The sequence below is a fragment of the Schistocerca americana genome, chromosome 3, assembly GCF_021461395.2.
Source record: "Schistocerca americana isolate TAMUIC-IGC-003095 chromosome 3, iqSchAmer2.1, whole genome shotgun sequence".
Lineage (NCBI taxonomy): Eukaryota > Metazoa > Arthropoda > Insecta > Orthoptera > Acrididae > Schistocerca > Schistocerca americana.
Genome location: NC_060121.1, coordinates 587,670,826 through 587,697,960, shown reverse-complemented (window position 1 = coordinate 587,697,960; position 27,135 = coordinate 587,670,826). Strand labels below are relative to the sequence as shown.

General features: G+C 43.0%; 1 protein-coding gene across 3 annotated transcripts in view; it reads left to right on the top strand.

Annotated features, from left to right (window-relative positions):
- Positions 1 to 27,135, top strand: part of LOC124605134 (tetratricopeptide repeat protein 17) — a 335,078-nt gene that overhangs the window by 89,601 nt on the left and 218,342 nt on the right. For all 3 annotated transcript variants that reach the window (XR_006978605.1, XM_047136616.1, XM_047136617.1), the window contains exon 6: positions 22,559 to 22,678. Coding sequence is in view for 2 of the 3 variants with exons in the window: in XM_047136616.1 (XP_046992572.1) it covers positions 22,559 to 22,678 (120 nt within the window). In the remaining variant the exon portion in view is untranslated. The remainder of the gene's footprint in view (positions 1 to 22,558; positions 22,679 to 27,135) is intronic.

The following is a 27,135-nucleotide window of genomic DNA, read 5'->3' as shown; positions in this document are numbered from 1 at the left end:
TCTCTCTCTTTTAAAATGTGCTTGAAGGTATAACTGGCTATGTATCACCTTATCAAATGCCTATAGGTAATGAAACACTGGAATAGTTTCTTCAGTAATGGAAAATTCCCATTTAAAAGTGTTATGAGAAAAAACAATAAATTAGTGTGTTGAGGGAATGTTGAGCAGTTAACATCATTACTAAGCCTTTGAAGCTGCTCTCTTTGCCGGAAAATGTGTGCATATGCATTCTCAAATGTATGTAGTAGCATAAAGTTTAAGAGTGATAAAGCTAACTAGAATTATCAGATGCAAACAGACTCAGTTTACTTTAAAACATGTAACAGACAGGCATAATCGAGGTTTCACTTCACCATATAAAGAGGAAAAGTATGTTCTGAATAATGGCCTGCCACAAGATTCTACACTAGCAACCATTATTTTCAGTCTGTATACCACTGATATACCAGATACCACTTCACATAAATCTGTGTACCCACGTGACCCTACTGTTCCATATCAAAGTAAAAATTTTAATGACCTCGACAAAATATTGAATACAGACACAAAGTATTGAAAACCTGTTACTGAAAGTGGCGTCTGTATTTAAAACTTAAGAAAATAACCAGCACCATAATGCACCTTACAATACAGATACAAATAGAAAACTATAGTTCTCTATGAATGGCCAGAGTATCAGGTGTGGGGATAAGCCTAGATACTTGGGGGTGAGGGGACTGATGACCTCAGCAGTTAAGTCCCATAGTGCTCAGAGCCATTGGAGCCACTTGGGGGTGAAGTTAAATTGCACTCTAAAATATAGCTCATATCTAGTAGATACTAAATAGAAATTAAAGTGATGTAACACTATCCTATCGAAACTGGCTGGAATGTTGTGGTGTTGTGGAGCAAGCACATTGAGGACCTCAACACTAACCCTTGTCCATTTTGTGGCTAAGTACTGTTCACCATTTTGGATGAGAAGTGCACACATAGCTAAGATGGACATCCAACTGAAGGGGAGAATGCATGGCTACTTCAGATACCTGGCTCCTTGGCCTTGCAAACATAAAGCCCATCGACACAGGTTATCACAGTTAGCCACAACAGCATACAATAAAATCCTAGACAACTCAGAACACTCTTACACCAAGACTTGTCACATGCAAACAGACATAAATCGTGGTCACTTTTGTGAAAAATCTGTGAATAAGTGGAAGGCTTCAACTCAGAGACAGCTTAGAAAGAACTATGGACATAAGAACTGAAATTTTGTGGATGACCCCAACAAGAATATCAAATGATTCCACCTCCTGACGAAATTGTGGACAACTCTGAATCATATCAGAATGTGTGTTGGTAGATTTAAGCAACTGATGAACAAATGGGGCCTATCAGCCAGTCCTGAAAGTTAGTGCAGTGAAAACCAATGGACCATTTACTTTTGTTTGAAGTGCATGGCTATGAGGGTGAACCGAAGGACATACACAGGCTCTCTGACTCAGCCATGGAGTGACTAAACAATGTTTGTAATATAATAACATTTGTAATATGATATAATATTATTGAACATTTGTAAAGAATATGATTATTCTGTACAGAACTTTAAGAATATTGTGGTTAATACATTGTGGTAATCATTTAGTGCAATAACTGCGTTTGTAAATGACATAGGAGAAAACAAATAAATAAATGAACTTACGCTTGTATTTTATGTTGTGGTGGGTGCGTTTGGAAATCTGTGTGGTTGTCTGTGTACCTAAAAACAATCAGTTACAAGTGAGTAGCCACCTTCCTTCTTTTCTCATTAATTATTTCCACCCTGGAATTTCTGTTGTTGTAGTATGCAGCATTAACACTATTATCCTTACTGTATAAAGTTCCTGTGGCAAATAATGAATGAAATGGTTGTTGCCACAATCAGAAATTTTGAAGTTTGTTTCATATATATTGTTTTCATGAGCTTTATGTAAAGTTGTGTCTGGTATGTCAGTGGTATATAGACTGATGATAATGGTTGTTAGTGTAGAACTTTGTGGCAAGCTATTATTCAAAACCATTCCCTTGCTCTTCATATCATGAAGTGAAACATCGATTATGTCTGTTTGTTACATGTTTTTAAGTAAAGTGTAAGTCTGTTTGCATTTGATAATTTTAGTTAACTTAAACAGTAGCCCCTCAGACCATATGGTATCATAAGCTGATGTTAGATATATAAGAACAAGGTTTGTTTTCATCTTGTTTTGGAAACCTTTCTCCATACAGGTTGTAGCATCTACATCTGCATAACCACTCTCCAGTTCATATTTTATTACAATGGTCATATCTACCTATATAGATTGGTGTTAACAAAATATTTTCATGTTCGGAGGAGTTAGTTGGTGATTGAAGTTTTGTGAAAAGATGACACTGCAATGAAAAATGATTTGTTTTAATCACTGCCACCCCATCTCGCGTATCACACCCATGACACTCTCTCCTGTATTTCATGATAATACAAACGAGCTGCCCTTCTTTGAACGTTTTCAGTGTCCTCCGTCAATCCTATCTATTGCCTTACTCTGACCACATTACCTGTGTGATTGTTCCAATTTAAGTTTGTTCATGATTGTTATTCTTTGATTTGTGTTATTTTTTTATGTTTCCAAAATTTCATGAATTCCTTTTAGTACTCACGTAGATAACCTCACATTTTTTATTATTTAGAGCAATTTGATACTTTTTTCACCATTCAAATATCTTGTCTAAATTATTTTGCAACAGGTTTTGATCTTTTGAGGGTTTTACAAGATGTCAAATGACAGTATCATATGCAAACAATCTAAGATGGCTGCTCAGATTGTCTCATAAATAATTTATATAGATTAGAGGCAGCAGAGAGCCTATAACACTTCCTTAGTGAACGCCAGACATCACTTTTGTTCCACTCGATCACTTTCTATCAGTTACTGCAAACTGTGACCTTCCCGACAGGAAATTGTGAATCCTGACCCACAACTGAGATGATACTCCATTGGCATGCAATTTGATTAGGAGCTGCCTTGAAAAAACAGTATCAAAAATCTTTTGGGACTCTAGAAATATGTAATTAATTTGAGATCACATGTCATTTTATGACTATTTGGAAACTAAATGTTTTCAGTCAGCTTTCCTCGAGTACCAGTATGGGAATTGCAGGGGCTTTTTATAAATGGGATTGATAGCTAAATCTCTGCAAATATAAGAGAGTGCTGGCTCTGTAGGAATGCCTCGAAGACCCTCCTTGTAGCTTGCACAGATGTGTCTGTTGCTCTGCATGTGATGAACATCATGTCAAATGTTGATGTTGTACACCAATGTCTTTGATTTGTGGGTCACTGTATCATTGGGGTTGAACACAAGATGTAGGTCCTGGTTATCTGCTCAGTCATTAATGTGATGCCTTCAGCTGTGGATATCAGATACCTCCACCTGATGTATTGAGAGTTAAAATCACGGGTGTAAACTGCTGGATGGTTAGCCAGAATACCAGTGGGCTATTTCTGTGATGGAGACATTATACAATGTCAGCTCTCCCAGTTTTATACCAATCTTATGTTCTGCTGGTATCACTTTTGTGTCTAAATTCCCTAGGAGTTCATTATTCACAAGGATGGCCAAACCGTGTTTGTCATGACAAATGTAACAAGCATTTGTGAATCCTGGTGTTTTGAGTCATCTAATAGTTTTATTAACTACCTGAGTTATTGCAAGAGTACAAAGCTCACTATTTCCGTAGTTAAAATTATTTTAAGGATCTCCCTTCATCCTCATATAACATTCTATGTAAAGTTTTATACAGTTAGTCTCTTCATGTTAAAATTGCTTGTTTGTTTCATTTTCCATCATATGAATTGGGAGGAGTTAGTGGATCTGATCCCTGTAATTGTGTAAGTTGATAAGTTTGTTGAAAGAGCATTAAGGAAGAAAGAAAGAGAAAGAAACTTTTAAGCCAACACTAAAATGAGTAAAGAAAATAGTAAAGATAAGTGATAGAAGTGTCCCCATGCTTTGGAACCTTTACCTGCTGGGAGACACAGATACTGCTCTTCAGAGACAGGATGGTCATGATATTGGAAACTAAAAACTACTATCCTCCGAACAACCTCATAAAGTCTCCTGGACTCACTCTAATGGAAATCACAACAGGCTGTCTACTAACACTGCCACACTTGATACTGATCTTGCAGTATGCTAAAATTACGTCTAGCCCTACAGTTATTTTCGTACACACCTGCTGTAATACTGAATGGCTATGTTTCTTCAATACCATTTTAAAAACAGAAATATCTTTACTTTGTCCATAAGGAATTTCAGGAGGAATTAGGAAATGGTAGAGCAGACTAATTTGAATAAAAAATTCCATATAACATGTGTCCAGCGTAAACCAAGCCTCGGATGGAAGAATGAACTAAACACAAGACATGACAGTTTTTCTAGTACCACCCAAAGTAATGACGGACAAATGTCTGATGCTCAATAAAGATATGAGAAGACACAAAACCATCCCAAAAAGGAACAACTGGAAATTGATACACCCAATATCCTCACTCTCACCAACAAATGTGAAGAACTAGTAGATCTTATGGACAGGCATAAGCTCTGGATACCGGGCTTGAGTGAGGCAAAGTGGAAAAGCTGTAGGAAGAAACCACTGAGAATTGGATATGTGCTATACTGGAGTGGAAACAGCAGCGACTCCAAAAATGGAGTTGTCATACAGACAGGTGTCAAATATGTGAGTGACAGGATCACCCAGATGAGACTAAGGACTGGTAATACACAGCATACTGTTTTGAAAGTATACGCACCACAGACAGGATGCACCGTGGCGGAGAAAGAGCATTTCCTTAACGAACTTAAGAACAAATAACAGCTAGGAGAACACCATTGTTACGGACAATCTGAATGCTCAAGTTGGTAAGGAAAGACTAGGATGTGAAAACATCATCGATCCTCATGGTTATAGGAACAGGAACCCAGAGGGAAGGAACCTAGTTGATTTCTGTGTGCAAAACAACTTAGCCATAAAGAATATGTGGTATCAGAAGAGGGAAAGTCATAAAATAATGAGATACAGCTGGGATGGTAAGCTCAAGACTGTGAAAGACTTCATCATCACTGATAGAAAAGCTGATCAGTATGTTACATACGTTAAAGTCATACCCAGTGTGTGACTAAGTAGCAACCACTGGCTGTTAACTGCTGGCCTAAAAGATGCTCAAGCACAAAAATTTAAACAACGAGATTGCCAAAGATTAAGGCTCGGTTGTTCAAGGTCGTGGAAAAAAAAAAAAAAAAAAAAAAAAAAATGTAAAGCACGAATAGCAGCCAAATTATCTCCAAAACTGGGAAAGGAGTAGAAGAAGAATGCTCCTTATTCGAAGAGACCCTTGTTAGAGAAGCCATGGACACCTGTGTAAAAATTAGTGCCACATCAAAAGAGAAGGAAACACCTTGGTGGAATGATCAGATAAAGACAGCAATAAAAGATAGGAACTTACGGAAAAGAAAATTAGACCATGAAGAACAGAAAACAGATGATAGATGAAATGAATTAGCAATTGAACATCTAGCTCAGGAATACTGGAGAAAGAAACTAGCTATAAAAAGACTGACCCAGGAAGAAAAGGAAAAGTGATGGAAAGACTTTACTACAAGGATAGAGGAAGACTGTCAGGGAAGTAGGAATTTGCTATACGAAGTACTAAAGCATAAACAAAATGAATGTATAAATTTCCTTACCCCGGAAACAGAAGAAGGTAACTTAAAGAACAGAGGAAGGGACCAGGGATGAACCGAAAAAGTACTTCAACATGCTACTAAATGGAGATGGGGACCCCAGGGTTCCTGAGCTGCGGACTGGTAAGTGCCACCAGTCTTCTGTAACTGAGAGATCTGGTCGTACTTCAGTGACCACTGTGTGACGCAGTGGTGGAATGTTGAGAACCTCCGGGGCACCTGCCACCCCCCCCCCCCTCCCCCTCCCCCATGTGTATAAGGCTTGCTCAGGTATGCAGGGCTCTGCCTGGGTTGACGGTTGTTTCCCTAGTGTCTCATGGGATCCCTTTGGAAAGGTCTCATCAAACTACTACCCCTGACGGGACGAGTGTACCGTCAGTCAGTACCTATACCCCCTCCTCAAAGAGAGATCGGGTGCTCGGTCCTCCCATAAAGAAGTTTCAGAATCGTGGTAACAGGGCATTAGTGTGCCATCACTCTCATTGCAATCAAGCGAACATGGGGAACCTTTGAAAAGATATACCCTTTCCATATTGACAAGGCATTGGAAGGTAATGCTTGGACTCTGAAAAGTGTCAGATGACTTCGTTATGGATCACTTTTAGTTGAAACTACTAATCCCAACCAAATATCTAAGCTTCTGGGATGTAAGGGCTTAGGTGACTATGCAGTCAAGGCTGAGTTGCATAACACCCTAACTTTAGTAAGGGTGTGGTTACATGCTCCGATATAATGGAGGTGGACCCCACAGAGTTACTTTAAGAATGGAAAAATATGGGCATCACGAAAGTGCGGAGATATATGATGAGAGTCAGTGGCGAATTGGAAAAATGGGCGACATTTACTCTAATGTTTAGTACTCCAGAAATACCTGAACATATCCTTGCAGTCTATATCTGTCTTAAAGTTTGCCCATTTGTTCCTAACACAATGCAGTGGTACAAATGCCAAAGATTTGGCCACACCGCTATGGGATGTAATGGGAAGGCTATGTGTGGCAATTGTGGAGGCTCAGCTCATGAGTCAGCCAATTATTGCTGCTCTGAGGATCATCCAGTGTGGAGCAGAAAGTGTGGGGTGTACAACGAGGAAAGGAAAATTCAGGAGTTAAAAGCAAATTGACACATACCCTATGGTGAAGCTAAAAAAGCTTTCAAAGCTTATGCAACCACTGGTTTTTGCTACTTCTTTCACATCAGGCCTTAAGACACCAATCGCTAGGTGTGATGCCTCCACACAAACTCAGACCACAGAATCAAGTACGAGCACATGCACTTGTTGATGTACCTGTGGGGGAAATGCTCCACTTGTAACTGACGTCGTTTGGAATCCGTCAGCAATAGGCTTACCACCTAAGCCACATACCACTTCCCAACATCAGAAGCCAACTAAGCTTTCCCCGCAACTCAGGAAACCATCTTCTCCTGTCGGTAAAGGAAAATGTTTTTCGAAAAGTAGTTCAAGTCCTAGAAAGTGGTAGTTAAACCTACAGATCGATGAGCTTTTTCCCTTTCTGATGGGGACTATGCTCTTGAGGGTATGGACTTCCAATTGGAGGTACTACAGGGTAAGGAACTGGCTAATGTTCCCCCTGACCACCTCGGTAAATACCTCCTCAGAGGGAGAAAGAAAAGAACAACCATTGCTAACCCTTGGTTTCCACAGGGACTTCTGTGTTGCAGTGGAATTTGAATGGATATCACTCACATTTGAAAGAATTGCAGCTACTGGTCCGGGAGAAACCTTTCTGCATCTCCTTACAAGAAACGCATCTTAAAGTCACACCTGCATTATGGGGCTACCATGCATACATGTCGCTATCGCCGACATGGCTCCACACATCAAACAACATTATACCGCACTGTATTGAGCGACCAACCTTTGGAGCAAATGCAAGCACACTCTCCAGCGCTGCCGGCTCACGTGGTACGCTTGCTCGCCCCGCAATAATCCGAAGAAATGACAAAATTCAGAAGCTATTGTAGCACAACATTTTGACGCAACGAATATTCCTAAGCGAATGACGTCATCAACAATGCAAAGTCAACCAAGTGTGATCCACTGTGGTCACTCAATATGAACTAATTATTAAAATAAGAAAGACACCACGAATGTAGAGAAAAGCATCGTAGTGATGACACATCACAGATCTTATGGTCCTTCTCCACAAAACCTGTAGATATTAAAATTAAGTTGCAGATTTATTCTGATAAAAGTGTATATATATTTTTTGTTTCATGAAAACCGTATTATGCCATTGATTTCCTGGATGAAATGCAATCCATTCGTTATCAAACTTTCTCTCACGAGCGCTCAGTCATCAAACGATGAAATGCTTAAAAGAAGACTTATGTCCTACTAATGCCACGCATCTGTATCAGTGCAGTGCCGACTTGAGTGAATATTTCCTAATTATTAAATATAAGTATTTTATGTATGTAAATTGATGTACTCAGGTATGTACCTTGAACATTTGCTCACTTAAAAACTAAAGCTTTGTACCTGCACCCTAATGATGGTTTGGATGCAGACACAGTGGCAGAACTCTTCTGGGCTCTCCCACACCCATTCCTCCTTGTGGTGGACTGGCTATTTTCCTTGATGATAGATGCCTCGCCTCTCCTGTCCCTCTTACTACAATCATGCATGCAATTGCTGTGAGAGTTCTCGCACCCTTTAATATCACAGTGTGTTCTTTGTACCTACACCCTAATGATGGTTTGGATGCAGACACACTGGCAGAACTCTTCTGGGCTCTCCCACACCCATTCCTTGTTGTGGTGGAGTTCAATGCCCACAATGTGCTGTGGGGCTCGGCTACCTCTTGCTCCAGGGGTCAGATGATCGAGCGACTCGTCCATTCTGAGAATATCTGCCTTCTGAATGCGGGTCAGATGACTCCCTTTTCCACAGCTACAAGGTCATTTTCAGCCATTGACTTTTGTTTTTGTTCCCCAGCTATTGCAGACTCAGTTCAGTGGGAAGTGACTCCAGATTTACATTCTAGTGACCACTTCCCAGTGTGAATCCGTCTACCAACTAGGACAGTGGCCTACAGGAGACCATGCATATGGATGATACAAAGGAGAAATTGGTTACAGTACAGTCACAGGCTATTTTTGAACAAAAGGATTGTGCATAGGAGGTGGTGGCCCATATCACTTGTGAGATCCAAAGGGCTGCCACAGAGTCCATCCCCAGGTCTAATAACCACCTCAGACAACGGCCTTATACCTTGGTGGAATGATGACTGTCAGTTGGCAATCAGGGCCAGACGACCAGCTCTGTGGAACTTTGAACACTCTCCGACTAGAGACAATTTTCATGCCTTCAGGTCTGCGAGAGCACATGCGAGGAGGGGATTCACGACTTCCAATAATCGGTCCAGTTCCACTGCGCAAGTTTGGGAATCAATAAGACGGATTTCAGGCAAGGGTAGTACATGTCCCCTTAACAGCCTTGTCAAATGATGGGATCTTGGTGGACACGCCAGAAGACATGGCTCAAGTTTTAGCTCAACACTTCTTTACTGTTACTATGTCATCCAGACAAGGCCCCACTGTTCAGGTATTCTGTAGAACTGCAGAGATGAGGAAGCTCAATTTCTTCTCGCATAATGAGGAAGTCTACAACCTTCCATTCTCCATGTGGGAACTGGAATCAGCTTTGTCTGCAGCCAGAGACACTGCTCCTGGGCCTGATGAGATGCATTATGCCATGCTTCGTCATCTGTGCCCTAAAGTGAAAGGACAACTCCTCTCTTGTTTCAATAAGATCTGGTTGGATGGACAGCACCCTAGACTTGGAAGGAGGCTTTATTGATTCCATTCTGGAAACCAAGGAAGGACAATAGTGCCCCTAACAGTTATTGGGTGTCGCCCTTACCAGTTGTATAGGTAAGACTCTTGAACACATGGTCAACCGATGCCTCGTTTGGCTGCTCGAGTGCGGGGTCACCTGAGCTGCTCCCAGTGCTGTTTCAGGCACTACCGTTCCACCCTTGACAACTTAAATCTATTGGAGACCACAGTACAGGTGTCCTTAGCCGAAACCATTTGGTTTGTGTGTTTTTTGACCTCGAAACAGCATATGACACTACTTGGAGGTACAGCATCCTTTGCCAACTTTATGAATGGGGACTACGTAGATGCCTGCCATTTCTGATCCAATCCTTTCTCAAGAGCCAGTGTTTTTGTTATCACATTGGTGATGCCATGTCTGATTGCTATGTTGAGGAGAATGGGGTGCCCCAGGGCAGTGTCCTCAGTGTCACATTGATTGCCATCGCTATCAATGGCATTTCCTCTGCAGTCAGGAGCCCTGTCAAATGCTCTTTGCTTATGGATTACTTTGCAATCTTCTACTCTTCCTCTGATCCTACGACGATGACAAGGCAAGTACAGCTGACCATTAAAGAGGCTAGAAACCTAGGCTCAGACAACTGGTTTTCAGTTCTCACCAGAGAAGACTCACGTCAGTTTTACCCATGCTCATCGGAGTTTTAACCAACCAGTGCTCACAATGGAAGACAATATTTTATGTTTTCAAGACACTGTGCACTTTTTGGGTTTATTATTTCACTCAAAATTAACTTGGCTCCTACACCTGAAAGACCTACGGACAAAGAGCTTCCAGTCACTGAATATTTTGATCAGCTCATTCTTCCTACCTCAGGATGTTAGATGCTGTCCACCATGAGGGTATTCAGATATCGACTGGAGCCTTTCAGACCAGCCCAGTTCAGAGTCTGTGTGCAGAGGCTGGTGAACCATCACCCTGGATTCAGCAACGTATCCTTTTAGCCCAACAGATGCTGAAAATCTCAGTGTCACCTCAGTCATTGGCATTTAGTTCAGTGGTCCAACCCACCTTTGAACAACCATTCAGGAATTGGCCCCAAGTAACCAAGCCATTTGGTATAAGTGCTACAGACTATCTCAAGGATCTAGATCTCTCAAGCATCAAAATACACTCCCAGGGATGGAACGCACTGCAGCCTTTGCATCTTCAGAGGCCCAAAGTGATTTTAACCTTGGCACAGTACAAGAAAACTTGTACTCTAGATTTTGTTTTCGTCTGTTATAAGTACATACCACAGTTTAATAATAATTATTTATACAGATGGAGCCCAGCAGGAGAATGCTCTCAGTTGTTCTGCTGTTTTCCCTGATAGGGTTTTTAAAGTGTGTCTTCCAGAAGAATTTTCAAATTATGATGCAGAGTTATATGGCATTCTGATGGCACTGGAAAAGGTTCACAGACATCACTGTACAAGGTTTAGGTCTGTTCCAACTCTTTTAGTGCACTGCAAGCACTTCACCAAATGTATCCAGTAGACCCACTGATTCAGCTCATCCATGACTCCTTTCAGTGGCTCCAACACCATGGCAAGAAGGTGATCTTTTGCTGGGTACCTGGCCACATTGGCTGCCAAAGGCACCAAGGAAGCATGTTGGGATAGTGCTGCCCATCAATGTCCCATCCCGTTGCACGCCATCATCTCATTTTCTGACAGATGCATCATGTGTCAGTGGAAGACTGAAGGTTTGCAGCTGACAGACAACAAACTGTGGTCACTCAAATCGACCACAGAGGCTTGGCGGACTTAATGTTAGCCTCACTGCTAGAAGGAGCACCAGGCATAGCCCTTTCACACATGGCTTCCTCTTCCGGCTGGAGGGTCCACCATTCTGTGAAGTTTGTGGCATGCCACTTTCAGTTCAGCATATTGTGGCTACGTGTGTCCTATATTCAGTCTAGCTGGAGATCTGCCCACCATCCTCACAGATACCGATACCAATGTTCCCAGAATGGTGAAATTTTGTGAACTGTCGGGCCTCATCCCTGAATTGGTGGGGAAGGATGGCGGACTTTAAAACATTATAAACTGCTGCGCATGTGGGAACAGGCTTCGTCCCCACCCATTAGATTTTCTTGCTGACTTTTTGACAGGGTGCTGATGACCATGATGTCGAGTGCCCCCTCAACCCAAATCGTTATCATCATCATCATCATCATCATCAACAACAACAACAGACTTTGATGATCTCAGCTCAGACATGATAAAGGCAGCTGGGATATTAGACTTAAATGGGCTGTATAGGGTGTTGTCAATGGTTTGGTAGGAAAACAAAATCCCAGAAGACTGGAGTAAAGGAATCATCATCCCTCTGTTCAAAAAGAGCAGTCAACAAAAACATATAAATTGCAGAGTTGTCACGCTACTGTCACACATCCTGAGTAGAACAGATCACAGAAATAAAAATTAGAAAGATAGTAGAACCTTCGCTTGAGGAAGAACAACATGGATTCAGGAAAGAGCGAGGTACAATGGATCGTATTTTTATAGTAAGTAAGAATGCTGACAGAAAAGTATTGGGAATATGGAAGAAATCTTGTGGTTGCATTTGTGGACATTGAAAAAGCATATGAAAGCGTTCCTTGAAACAGGATATGGGAGTTTGGAGTACCTAAATGTGCCAAAGTACTTAAGCGATAAAGGCAATATGCACATATTTTATCATCTGCATCTTAAATGTGCGCACCATGCGCTCGGCTTCCCCATTTGATTGTGGATGAAAGGGGGGAGAGCAAACGTGCCGAATACCAAAGCGCCTACAAAAATCCTGGAAGGTCTGCAAAATAAACTGAGGTCCATTGTCCGATACCAGGGTGACTGGCAGACTTTCCACAGAAAAGATTTTTTGCGAGTGTCTGGATTGCAATTTCTGAAGTGGTTGAGGAGCAGCAAACCACATATGGGAATCGGGAATAAGCATCAATGACAATGAGCCAAAATCCATTGAGAAACGGGCCCACAAAATCTATGTGAACACGTTCCCACGCCTGGGTTGCAGACGGCCATGAAGAGAACGCTGACATGGGAGATGCCTGTTGGCTCGCACGCTGGGAACAGGTGGCCACCAAGTGCTCAATTTCTCTGTCAATATCGGGCCAGTACACACGTCTGCGAGCCAAGGTTTTAGTATGGGAAACACCCCAGTGCCCCTCATGTAATAACGTGAGGACCTCCCTTCGCAAACTTGCTGGAACAACCACGCGAGGAGCTGTATCATCGGTAGCCAGAAGGAGAACTCCTTCCAAGACTGAGAGGCAGTCTGATAGAACCAAATAATTACGAAGAGGGTCCGAGGCCCGGCCTGGAGGTCGGGATGACCACCCCTGCTGAATGAGGTGAACTACTTTCCGGAGAACCGGGTCAGCTGCCGTTTCACTGGCAACTCTAGAACTAGTGATCGGGAAGCCATCAACCACTTGGCGGGATGCCACATCCAATTGAAAACACATAATCTCCTCCTGATCGAACTTGGGATCCAGGCCCACCGGAAGATGGGAAAGAGTGTTGGCGTTGGCATGCTGTCCGGTTGGGCGAAAATGAATGTCATAATGGTACTTAGAGAGGAACAAGGCCCAGCACTGCAGTCTGTGGGCTGCCCTATCCGGAATCTGAGAGGCGGGGCCAAATAACAATATTAGTGACTTATGGTCAGTGATTAACTGAAACTGCGTGCCATACAAGAAAGGGTGAAACTTGGTAACAGCGTAGACAATGGCCAAAGCCTCGTTTTCCACCTGGGAATAATGGGCCTGTGTGGAACTAAGAGTTTTAGATGCAAACGCCGGTGGCTGCTCGGAGCCATCCACGTTGCGATGGGCCAGGACCGCCCCCACCCCATACAGCGATGCATCTGTAGCCAGGACCAACGGCTTATTGGGGTCAAAAGTAGCCAAGCAAGGCGCTGACATGAGGAGGCCCTTCAACAAGGTGAATGCTCACTCGAATGCAGGCGACCAATCAAAAGGAACACTCTTGCGTGGAAGGCAGTACAGGGGGTGGGCTATGGTGGAAGCCCTGGGAATGAACCGGTGGTAATAGGCAATCTTGCCTAGAAAAGCTTGTAACTCCTTCAGCGAAGCGGGCCGCGGAAGGTTGACGATACCTTGGACCAAACTTCTAGCGGCTGGACGCCATGCCAAGAGAGGGTGTAGCCCACATACTCAATGGACAGTTGGAAGAAGTTCGACTTACGCAGGCTGCAACACAGGCCCACGGACCTGAATTTGAGAAAGAGGGTTTGAAGGTTGTGCAAGTGTTCCTCTGTGCTGCAGCCTGTGACAATTATGTCGTCCAGGTAATTAATACAATGAGGGATTGTCGATGTGACGTGCTCAAGATAATGCTGAAATATCGCCGGGGCACTGGATATTCCAAAGCCAACCACTGGTATTGGTAAAGGCCAAACGGAGTGTTGACGACAGCCAGCCGTCTGGAGTCCTCATTAAGTGTTACCTGATGATAAGCCTCCAAAAGATCGATTTTCGAAAAATATTGGCCTCCCGCCACGACGGAGAACAATTCATCAGAACGAGGCAAGGGAAAGGTTTCCACCACCAATTGGGAATTAATGGTGGCCTTGAAATCACCACAAAGATGTAATTTTTCCGAGGGTTTCCTGACAATAACGAGGGGCGAAGGCCACTCACTAGAAAACACAGGCAAGCCAACACCTTCAATGTTAAGTGAGCTTCAAAGTCTGAAACACGCCCCAGGCCTTCCTCAAAGATATCCTTAAAGTTAGAGATCAAAGATTCCAATGATTGATAGGGAACATCTTCGGAGACCAACTGTATGGTGTCAGCAATAGAAAAACCGAAAGCATGAAAGGCATCCAATCCAAAAAGATTAGCGGAGCTCGCATCACTGACAACAATAAAATTAAGAAGCCGAGTGACTGATTTGTAAGTAACGTCGGTAGTGAATTGACACAGTAGGGGAATGAACTGTTTACCATAACCGCGTAGATGCCAGTAAACTGGCGCCAATGGGGGCGACCCAAGGTCGGAGTAAGTTTGTGCATTCAACAAGCAGACTGCCGCACCCGTTTCTACTTGCAGTTGTAATCGGCGCGACCGAACCGACGCATCGATAAAGAGTTTGTGTCAATACGTCGGGAGCCTGGCCCGATGAAACTTCCTGAATGTCAACGTCCATGTCCTCTGTACCTGCTTCCTTCGATTCTTTTGAGGCTGAGTGGCAAACTTTAGCAATGTGTTCTTTTTTATTACATTTGCGACAAACGGCCCAACGCTGGGGGCACTCTGACCGATTGTGATGGATATAGCACGACAGACAGGACGGTAACAGGGGCCAGCAGCCGGAACTCTATTTACACGCCATGCGAGAGTGGCCGTAACAGCCGGATTGCACCACTCGCACATCGTCCACCGCAGACCCAGTGGACGTGGCCGCGCCGCCCTGAACCGCCGCATTGTCGCACCACGCTTCCAACTGTTGACCTGCGGCGTGAGAAACTTTATACGATTGAGCAATGGATAGGACTTCCTCAAGGGAAGGGTCTTCCAACTGCAGGGCCCGTTGCTGGACCTCCATATCAGGGGCCAAACAAACAATGATGTCGCGCACCATAACGTGGGCATACGACTCTCGCGACTGCTCCATGACAAAATGACACTTGCGATTAAGATCGTGCAGGGTAGTGGCCCACACCCAGTAAGACTGATGGGGCTGTTTCTAGCATTGATAGAACTCGACCCTAGCCGCCACAACATGCGTGCGGCGGCAATAATATGAAGACAGCAATGGACACAGTGCATCAAAAGACAAGGAGAAGGGTTCCTGCAATGATGCCAGCTGCCGCAAAACTTGACACAGTGAGGGAGATATCCAAGACAAGAAAAGGGCACGACATACCTCCACATCGGCAACATGAAATGCCTGGAAATGCTGCTGAAGGCGATGTTCATATGCATCCCAATCCTCCGCCATCTTGTCATACGGGGGAAAGGGAGGAGGGAACGGTGCTGGAGCAGACTGCGTGGAGAGCAACGTCGGAAGCACTTGTTTCATGGTTGCCATGAGCTCCGTCTGCTGCTCAGCCAAAACCTGCACTAAATCCTCCATGCCGTGGATAAGCTGCGAAACTGGAACAATGACGCAACACGCGAAAGAACGACCCTACTTGTGACCAATTGTGTAGTTACACGATTCACGTTTTCCGTCACACTTCACATAGTGTAGACCGGGAACTGTCTGCTAGGCATGCCCGATGTGAACTCACTGTTCACAGCCCGTGCTGCCTGAGTTGTTGTTGTTGTTGTTGTTCCACCGGCAGAGGGCGCGGCCGAATTCTCACATGCCCTCTGGTGGACAGGACTTTCCTTGCGGCAACTACTGTCCGTGACGCGCCGTGCCAATGTGCGCCTCCAGCGATCTTTCTGATGGCTACTGCACATACATCTCCAAAGAATGATTTACTGTCAATTTAAACTTTGCCCATAATTCCTCTATGTCCATCATATTGGAACTAAATGATGTCCATTCGTTGTCTGGGTGGGATGCTGACAACTGCTTACCTGCTTTTTCTAGTATAAATCCTCTCCTAGCCTTCATGATGGATTTATTTACTGTAGTAATCATTCTGTCCTTGTCATGTTGTATATGTCTTCAATTACGCAGGGAGAACACTCCCCATAGACTACAGTGGCATCAGCAAACTGTCATAGATTGCCCCTCACTACACTGTTTATGTATGTAGACAACAGGTGTGGTTCTTTCTCACATCCCTCAGATGTTCTGGATGATCCTCTTGTCTCTGATGAACACACTCTGCCCAGGACAATGTACTGGACTCTCTTACTGTAAAAGCCTTTGAGCCGCTCACATATCTGAGACCTATTCCACATGCTCAGATCTTTAACAGTCTGCAATGGGGCACTGAGTCTAACACATTTTGGAAATCTTGGAGCATGGAATCTGCCTGTTGCCCTTCATCCATGGTTTACAGGGTATCATGCAAGAAGAGGGCAAATTGAGTTTTGGATGGGTGATACTTTCTAAATCCATTTTGATTTTTGGATATAAATTTGTGTTTCCAAAGAAAATTTATTTCAATTAAATGTAGAGTATGCTCTAGAATTTGCACTTTTTTCAGTTGATTGGGACTTTCCACTGGGTGAGAGATTTGTGATAAATGCAAGGTAAGTATAGGGCCAATACCAAAAAGTTCTCTCTGTAAAACCGATTTCGAACTTTGTCTGGACCTGATGACTTACTTTTTTTTCAAGACTTGCAGCTGCTTTGCAACAGGAGGGATGCCTGTTTCTATGTCCTCCATACGGGAGTATCTATGGCTGTCAAACAATGGTATCTTTTGCTAATGTGTCGCAGTGAAAGTAGTTGTTTGATTCACACATCGATCTTTTTATAGACTCGCAAATCTGTACTAACTTTTGCCTGTTGACATTCAAGCATTTCTTTTGTGGAACTGAAAGTGCAACAATCTCTGTTTTGTCAGCAGCTTCTGATTTGTTTTTTATTAAACCACAGTCGGTCTTCCCCTCCTTAATCCATTTACACTACAGTTAACAGTTGCTGGGAAAGATGTTTAAGTTTTATTCATTTTAAACTGTTATAAAGAAGTTTTGCACAACCTTCAGGGTTTGCATCATTTTATTATTTTTTGTTTATTTATGAGTGTTTGATATTTTTTCATTTATATTTTTCTCAGACTCGTCTCTCTCAATACTGCTGTACCACAATAGATGGTTGCACACAGCCATCTATGTAATGAAGATGCAAGTAGTCCTGTGTTCTCTGTACAGATCAGGAGAGCCCACTGCATCTCCAATCATGAGCAGAACAATGTTGCAGGAGTATACTGTTAAGTTTGTAAGCATTTCTCAAAGAGTCATTTTGAATTTAGACCAGGTCCAGTGTAACTGTACAGCTACAAAGGTCATCAGCATGGGAAGCTGTCTACTACAGTGCTGTCATTTGAATATTCAACCACTATTGTGAAACAAAACACATTGTTATGCCTTGTAGTGGTCACCCACTGTCAACAGCACAGGTGATGACTGCTGCCTGCATATTATGGTTCTTAAGTCTGCTGAGGAGTAGGTAACAGAACTGTGTGCTGCCTTTTTTTTTTAAGGCAACTGGGAGGGGTTTGTCAAACCAGACAATACTCGGTCACCTCCATATGATCATTTTGGCTTCTGGGAGTCTGTTACACACAACGCCTCCCAACACCTTGGTGCCCAGAGAAGATGGGTGAGGAAACACTTGGAATGGAACTTGGTTCATTGGCATTGGGTCCTTTTGGTGATAAGTGCTAGGTTTGTAAGACACCTGATTATTGTTGTAGAAGAGTGTAGACTCTGCCAGTACAAATCCACATCTTAGGCACGCAGTCCCACAAGTTCAGCATGGAGATTGGTTGGTCATATTTTGTATTGGTATTATGTACAGGTGCTGGAATACCTGTCATCCCTGTTGAACATAATTTGAGGGTTCTGTGTCATCGGGATAGGATCCCATCCTTTTGTCCAACCCTATAGTCAACATTTCAGCAATGGTCTCAGCTTTCAAAATGATAATGCATGACAACACTGCAGCCACCTTGTGAACACCTTCCTTTAGGTTGGTCTGTTGCACCTTCTGACATAAATAGAGCTGACTATGCTTAGATCCAGTTGAACTTAAGAGTGCAGTGTCACAGGAATCCTCCTCACATGCTGAACAACCACAACAGAGCTGCAGTTGTTTAATGGTACAGCCTCGGACAGCGATATTTCAGTCATCTTTTGATGGCCTACCAAGGGGAATGCAAGCATGTTACAATGTATTGAGTGTTATCCAGAATGAGGTTTTGTTCACAGATGCACTCTTGAATGAAATGCCTTTACTTTTGTCATTATTTCGTTTCTCTTTCACAAGAAAGTTATTTTTTTAGTTTCATAAGGCTTATTCTTTAATTATTCTCTTTTTTCTTTGAGCCCACATACATTCGCAGATGTGCAGGGAGAGGATAACTTTTTTGAGAAGGTTGTTGGTAGTAATATGATACTGTACTATATCTGTAACCAAAAGCACAACTCAGTTTGTTGATTTATTGTTATAGTGTAGACGTCAGTCTGCTGTATATCCAAAGTCTTGGAATTTGGATCAGAAGATGGCATTACCATGCTAATGGGCTCCACAGCACAGCAATAAACATCTTTCTTGCATACTTTATTAAATTTAAAAGGTTTCTTTTCCAAAAGGTAGGTGTCTACCTTTGGCTGGGTTAACTTGTACACCAGAAAATGGTCTAGCTGTACGATTCAGTTTTGTTTAGAACTGTATACAATAATTTATTTTTTATATAGTTAGTAACATGTGCCCTGGATCATTTTGCAAGATTGATCGTTATTATGTGGAATGAGTCATTGTACATTCACATTGCAAATTAATTTGTACAGATGGTTACATTCTGAACTTCTTTACAAAAAGGATATATGTGTGAGTTAGTAATTCCTACCCCATCACCTTTTACGCATTACAGTAACAGAAATTCTTCCAGTTCTTCTACAGAATAGGAGGAGTTGTCAAGGAGAAACTTTTTCAGTTTGTTATTAAATTTTACTTTGCTGTTTGTCAGACATTTTATGTCACTGGGTAAATGATCAAAAATTTTTGTCGCCACATAGTGCACCCCCTTTTATGCTGAAGACAACCTTAATGTGGAGTAATGTAATTATGTACCTCATTGTTCCTTTTGAACTCTAGTTATTTACTGCAAACTTCATGAGGGAATAAATATACTGTGAAACAGTAGTCAGAATGCCCAACGCCTTAAACAGATGTCTAGAAGATGGTCATAGTTGAGCACCACATATTATTCTCACAGAACATTTTTGCACAGTGAAGATTTCTTTCTTAAGATGAGTTACCCAAGAATATTATTCAATATGGCATTGTTCAATGAAAATATGCAAAATATGTCAACTCACTGATTTGTCTCTCCCCAAGATTTGCAATGATTCTGAGTGCAAATGTGGCTGAACTAAGTTGTTTTAGGAGTTCCAAAATGTGTTTTTCCCAGTTTAAATTTTCATCAATATGGAATCCTAAGAATTTTGAAACCATCCTATTTATTATTTTCTCAACATGTGTTATATTTATGATTCGTGTAGTACCTCTAAATGTGAAGAACTGAATATGTTGGGCCTTCTAAAAATGGGAGGCAAGACCGTTTGCAGAAAACCGGTCAGTGATACTTTAAAGAACTTTGTTTCTGTATGTATGCTTGGATATACTAGTGTCATCTGCAAAAAGAACTAATTCTACTTGTAGTGTACTAGACATAAGATCATTTACATATATGAGAAACAGTAGTGGACTTAATATCGAATCTTGGGGAATTCCATATGTGGTTTCTCCCCAGTCAGAATTCTGTCCCCAGACTATATTGCTTGAATTACTAAGTACAACTTCCTGCAGTCTTTTGATTAGATATGACATTCATCATTCCCATAAAATGTTAATTCATATAGGAGAATTCTGTAATCCACACAGCAAATGACTTACAGAGGTCACAGAAAATACCAACTGGTGCTATTTTATTATTTAATGCTTGTAAAATCTGGTTAGTGAACATGCTAATGGTATTATCAGTAGAGGAACCTTCTGAAACCCAAACTGTGATTTGCTGAGGATACTATTGTTCATAAGCTGAGATACAATTCTAGAATACATCACCTTCTCAAAACTTTTGGAGAATGATGTCAACAGTGAAACGGATTGATAATTATTGACATCTCTCTTATGACCTTTCTTAGAGTGGGGTGTAATAATGGCATATTTCAGTCTCTCTGGAAAAATGCCTTGAGGCAGTGATGCATTACATATTTCAGGTAAGACTGGGTTTATTACACGGGAACAAATTTTTAGTACTCTATTGGAAACACCATCAAAACCATGTGAGCTTTTATTTTTGAGAGAATGTATAATTTTCTTAATTTCAGAAGGAGAAGTTGGTGACACATTCATGTGACTGAATTTTCTGAAAGTTACAATATTATGAAAAGAAATGTTGCCACTCACCATACAGCGGTGATGCTGAGTCGCAGATAGGGACAACAAAAAGCCTGTCACAAATAAAGCTTTCAGCGCATAAGGACTTCGTCAAAAATAGATTCCGCGCACGCGTGCACACACACACACACAACTGCAGTCTCAGGCAGCTGTAGCCACACTGCGAGCAGCAAGTCAGTGCATGATGGGAGTGGCGACTGGGTGGGGGTAAGGAGGAGGCTGGGGCATCGAGGGGGAGGGATAGTAGTGTAGGGGTGGCGGACAGTGCAGTGCTGCTGGGGAATGTGCAGGGACGTGGTGGAGAGAGGATAGGGCAGCTATGTGCTGTCAGGACGTTAGATGGAGGGCAGGGGAGAGGTGGGGAGGGGGGGAGTAAAAAGACTGGGTGCAATGGTGGAATAAGGGCTGTAAAGTGCTGGAATGAGAACAGGCAGGCTTAGTGAGTGAGGACACTGACTTATGAAGGTTGAGGCCAGGAGGATTACGGGAACGTAGGATATATTGCAGGGAAAGTTCCTGATTGTGCAGTTCAGAAAAGATAGTGTTGGCACAGGCTGTGAAGCACTAATTGAAATGAAGGATCTCTAGTTTGGCAGTGTGCTCAGCAACCGGGTGGTCCATTTGTTTCTTAGTCACAGTTTGTCAGTAGCCATTCATGTGGACAGACAGCTTGTTGGTTGTCATGCTCACATAGAATGCAGCACAGTAGTTGCAGTTTAGCTTGTAGATCACATGACTGGTTTCACAGGTAGCCCTGCCTTTGATGGGTTAGGTGATGTTTGTGACCGGACAGGAGTAGGTGGTGGTGGTGGAAGGACGTATGGGACAGGTCTTGCATCCAGGTCTGTTAGAGGGGTATGAGTGGTGAGGTAAGGGGTTGGGAGCAGGTTTTGTGTAGGGATGGACAAGTATATTGTGTAGGTTTGGTAAACGGTGGTATACAACTGTGGGAGGGGTGAGAAGGCTAGTGAGTAGGACATTTCTCATTTCTGGGCATGACAAGAGCTAGTCGAAACTCTGGTGGAGAATGTAATTTAGTAGCTCCAATCCTCGGTGGTACTGAGTTATGAGGGGAATGCTCCTCTGTGGCCAGATGATGGGACTTTGGGAGGTGGTGGGAAACTGGAAAGATAAGGCATGGGAGATTTGTTTTCGTACAAGGTTGGGAGGATAATTATGGCCTATGATGGCTTCAGTGAGACCCTCATTATATTTCGAGAGGGACCGCTTGTCACTGCAGATACGACGACCACGGGGGGCTAGGTTGTATGGAAGGGACTTTTTGGAATGGAATGGTGGCAACTGTCAAAGTGGAGATAATGCTGGTGGTTAGTAGGTTTGATATGGACAGAGGTACTGATGTAGCCATCTTTGAGGCGGAGGTCAACATCTAGGAAGGTGACTTGTTGGATTGAGTAGGACCAGGTAGAGTAAATGGAGGAGAAGCTGTTGAGGTTCTGGAGGAATGTGGATAGAGTGTCCTCACCCTCAAGCTAGATCACAAAGATGTCATCAGTAAATCTTAACCAGGTGAGGGGTTTAGGATTCTGAGGGCTTAGGAAGTATAGTGGTGGGGAACCTTTTATCCACTCAATGTCCAGCTTTAACTAGCTTCTGGCAGTCTCCATGCTGTAACGTTCATTACCTGCATGCTGTGTTGAATGAGTTTACAACAGTGTGTAATGGTGTTAAATGTGTAAAACAGTCTGACATCATTATGCACAGTATGTTTTAAATGTACTAGATGGATGACCACCTCATACCACTGTTATTTCACCTCCTGTCCTTCCCATTTAACTTTGTTTTCATTAGGTCTCTGTCAGACAATGGTGTATATTTATTATTATTGTCTTGATGAAACTACATCATGTTGTTCCGTGTGTATTTTGAGTGACATTTAACAATTTGTACTGTTGTCAGATCTGCAACATGCTTTGACAATGCTCTGAAGCTCCGACCTTCACTCAAGAAGGCTCTTATCTACAAGCATGCTGTTCTGTGCCACTACAAACTGGAGAAGACATTACTTCAGTTGCATGGGTTGGTTCATTTTGACAAAATTCATCCCATACATATTACTCTTTAAAAATGAAACAACGTATCTGGTAAATTTTCATAGCACATATCATATGCTGCTTACATTGATTACTGGTTAACTACTGCTGAGAGTGCAACAATATTGTAAGTAAAGTAAATGACTTCTGCTGTATATTGTTCTCACACTGTTGCACTGCTAGTTCCTAATAAAGTGATTAAGTCTTGTTTAGTCCTAATAATTTACTACTGATCATGTAACTATTTACTGTCCTATTTTTCCCATGTATCAATTGCTGAACTCTAATTTCTCTTCTGTAACAGTATAGTTAGTTTTAATTAATACGTACTTTATAGAAGTATCATTTACTATACCATCCTTCCCTTAAAACTCTAAAATATTATTAAGCTTAATTCATTATTTTATGTTTCAGCATTTATAACCTACTGTGGGGCTCCAATGCAGCATTATGTTAAAACTTAGGAGCTGTTTACATTTTTTCACTTCAGTGTATGAGATATGCTGCCAGTCATGTGATTCATTTAAACACATTTATATACTTTTCTCCCATGTAACAAACATTAGTGAGGCAACTTTTATTGGTGTCAGTTCTTTATGAGCAGTTGGTGACCTTTATTTTCTTTTTGGGTTTAAAATTGATGTAGTGCTTCTGTTTAACAGAAGCCTGTCCTTGTAAATGGCATTTTTATACTTTGTTAACAGGCATCTTTATTATAAATCAAACAGTGGAGACTTTGGAATGGAATAGCAATCCATCCATTTCATATTGAAGTCTTGATTATGTGTTTTAGAAAGAAGAATGTTGAAGTTGAGACCGCAATCACATTACAAAGAGACAGCACTTACTTCCAGGAGCTGCAACTCCCACTACTGCCACCAGAAACACTTAAAATAGAAAACAATACTCCTAGGTTTCAGAGCAATCATTTCTCAGAGGAGAAAGAATGGTGAATTGGAAGGAGGGAAATGGGGGGGGGGTTCATTCAGACCCTAGGTTAAGAGGGTCCCACATGTTGTGATGGAGTAAGGAAGTCAAAGATGAAGAACTGCCAGAGAGAGTAAGAGATCAAAGATAGTCAATTAGCAGAAACTGTGCTAGACTTGGCGACGCCCTGCTCTCCTTCTCCCAATCCCTGCAATGGAAACATTTCTTTGCCTCCAATCCCTCCAATCAAATCTGACCTAATCCCAGCATTAAACCTTACCCCCTCCCCAACGACCCGCTGGTCATCTTCCAGGAATTCCATACCTCCATCTTGGCATAACCATCCTTCCTCAGGGCCCTTCCTCTGAACACCAACCTTTCAGAAGAAGAAAGAACTGTCATATACAACCTCAAAATAAATCCTGACTTAATCATCCTACTTGCAGACAAAGGTTCCACCACTGTTGTTATGAATCACAGTGACTACCTGGCAGAAGGCCTCTGCCAATTATCTGACTCCTCCACCTACGAATAAACTCTTCCAGAGTGACCCTATCCCAAAAGTCCAACACAACATCTAACCCCTGCTTAAAGCTTCAGGCCCTTCCCAGAACCTCTCCCCTCAATCCCCTTCCCTTCTCACACCTGTGACACTCTGCACACCCACCTTCTACGTGTTCCCCAAAATCTACAGACCCAACAATCCTCAATGCTCCATTGTGGCTGCTTTCAAAGATACCAACCACTTCCTTCAATGACTCTCCACCATCCCCACTCCTTTACCTCCTGGATACCTACTCGTCACTGTTGATGCCACCTTCCTATACACCAGCAGCCCTAATGTCCATGATCTTACCGCTATTGAACACTACATTACCCAACGCCTTTCAAGCTCTAAACCCACTACTTCATTCCTCATACACCTTACCAACTTTATCCTAACTCATGACTACTTTTTCTTTGCAGGGAAGGTATGCAAATAAATCCATGGAATAGCCATGAACACCCACATGGCACCCCCTTATGCCAAACTGTGTATGGACCATCTAGAGGAGACCTTTCTGTCCTCCCAAAACGCCAAACCCCGCCGTCGTTGGATAAGCAGCTGCAGCAGCAAGTCGTATACTCCTAGCTCACTCATTTGTTACATAGTTTAATTCTTAATTTCTTTGCGTGTTTTTGGTACTTGCATTGTTTAATTCATAAATTTCGGGCGTATTATAGTATTTGAGAGTTGTAGCATCGCGTTTTAGTACCTGAATAGTATAAAATCGCGTAGTCTCCTTTCGCCGCCGAGCAGTGTGTCAGCAGTGCGCAAGTAGCAGCATTACTGCATTTACTAGGCAATCTTGTATTTTAATAACCATTTAAATTTTGTGTCGATTTGTTTGCGCTCTCTGTAGATTAGTTCAGACGTTCTTTGCACAACAGTTTTTAGCATGGATAGGGACTGCAACTGCTGTGTTCGGATGCAGGCTGAGTTGGCATCCCTTCGCTCCCAGCTTCAGGCAGTGTTGGCTTCGGTCATACAGCTTGAGGCTGTTGCCATTGGGCGTCACTGTGGGGTTCCGGATGGGGGTTTGTCGGGGATGGCCAGCTCGTCCCACGCTTCCCCCGATCGGACTACGACTGTGGTTGCCCGGGATACTGCCCGCATTGAGGCTGATCCCTCACCTGTGGTAGAGTGGGAGGTCGTCTCAAGGTGTGGCAGGGGGCGAAAGACATTCCGGAGGGCTGAACGGAAGGCCTCTCCAGTTCGTCTGACGAACCGGTTTCAGGCTCTGTCTCAGGCTGATACTGATCTTCGGCCTGACATGGCTGCTTGTCCTGTTCCAGAGGTCTGCAAGATCCGGGCGGTCGCAGAGGGTGGGCTTACTGGTAGTTGGGAGCTCCAACGTCAGGCGCGTAATGGGGCCCCTTAGGGATATGGCAGCAAGAGAGGGGAAGAAAACCAATGTGCACTCCGTGTGCATACCGGGGGGAGTCATTCCAGATGTGGAAAGGGTCCTTCCGGATGCCTTGAAGGGTACAGGGTGCACCCATCTGCAGGTGGTCGCTCATGTCGGCACCAATTATGTGTGTCGCTATGGATCCGAGGAAATCCTCTCTGACTTCCGGCGGATATCTGATTTGGTGAAGACTGCCAGTCTTGCTAGCGAGATGAAAGCAGAGCTCACCATCTGCAGCATCGTCGACAGGACTGACTGCGGACTTTTGGTACAGAGCCGAGTGGAGGGTCTGAATCAGAGGCTGAGACGGTTCTGCAACTGTGTGGGCTGCAGATTCCTTGACTTGCGCCATAGGGTGGTGGGGTTTCGGGTTCCGCTGGATAGGTCAGGAGTCCACTACACGCAACAAGCGGCTACACGGGTAGCAGGGGTTGTGTGGCGTGGCCTGGGCAGTTTTTTAGGTTAGATGGCCTTGGGCAAGTACAGAAAGGGCAACAGCCTCAACGGGTGCAGGGCAAAGTCAGGACATGTGGGGACCAAGCAGCAATCGATATTGTAATTGTAAACTGTCGAGGCTGCGTTGGTAAAGTACCGGAACTTCAAGCGCTGATAGAAAGCACTGAAGCCGAAATCGTTATAGGTACAGAAAGCTGGTTGAAGCCAGAGATAAATTCTGCCCAAATTTTTACAAAGGTACAGACGGTGTTTAGAAAGGATAGATTGCATGCAACCGGTGGTGGAGTGTTCGTCGCTGTTTGTAGTAGTTTATCCTGTAGTGAAATAGAAGTGGATAGTTCCTGTGAATTATTATGGGTGGAGGTTACACTCAACAACCGAGCTAGGTTAATAATTGGCTCCTTTTACCGACCTCCCGACTCAGCAGCATTAGTGGCAGAACAACTGAGAGAAAATTTGGAATACATTTCACACAAATTTTCTCAGCATCTTATAGTCTTAGGTGGAGATTTCAATTTACCAGATGTAGACTGGGACACTCAGATGTTTAGGACGGGTGGTAGGGACAGAGCATCGAGTGACATTATACTGAGTGCACTATCCGAAAATTACCTCGAGCAATTAAACAGAGAACCGACTCGTGGAGATAACATCTTGGACCTACTGTTAACAAACAGACCCGAACTTTTCGACTCTGTATGTACAGAACAGGGAATCAGTGATCATAAGGCCGTTGCAGCATCCCTGAATATGGAAGTTAGTAGGAATATAAAAAAAGGGATGAAGGTTTATCTGTTTAGCAAGAGTAATAGAAGGCAGATTTCAGACTACCTAACAGATCAAAACGAAAATTTCTGTTCCGATACTGACAATGTTGAGTGTTTATGGAAAAAGTTCAAGGCAATCGTAAAATGCGTTTTAGACAGGTACGTGCCGAGTAAAACTGTGAGGGACGGGAAAAAACCCACCATGGTACAACAACAAAGTTAGGAAACTACTGCGAAAGCAAAGAGAGCTTCACTCTAAGTATAAACGCAGCCAAAACCTCTCAGACAAACAGAAGCTAAACAATGTCAAAGTTAGCGTCAGGAAGGCTATGCATGAAGCGTTC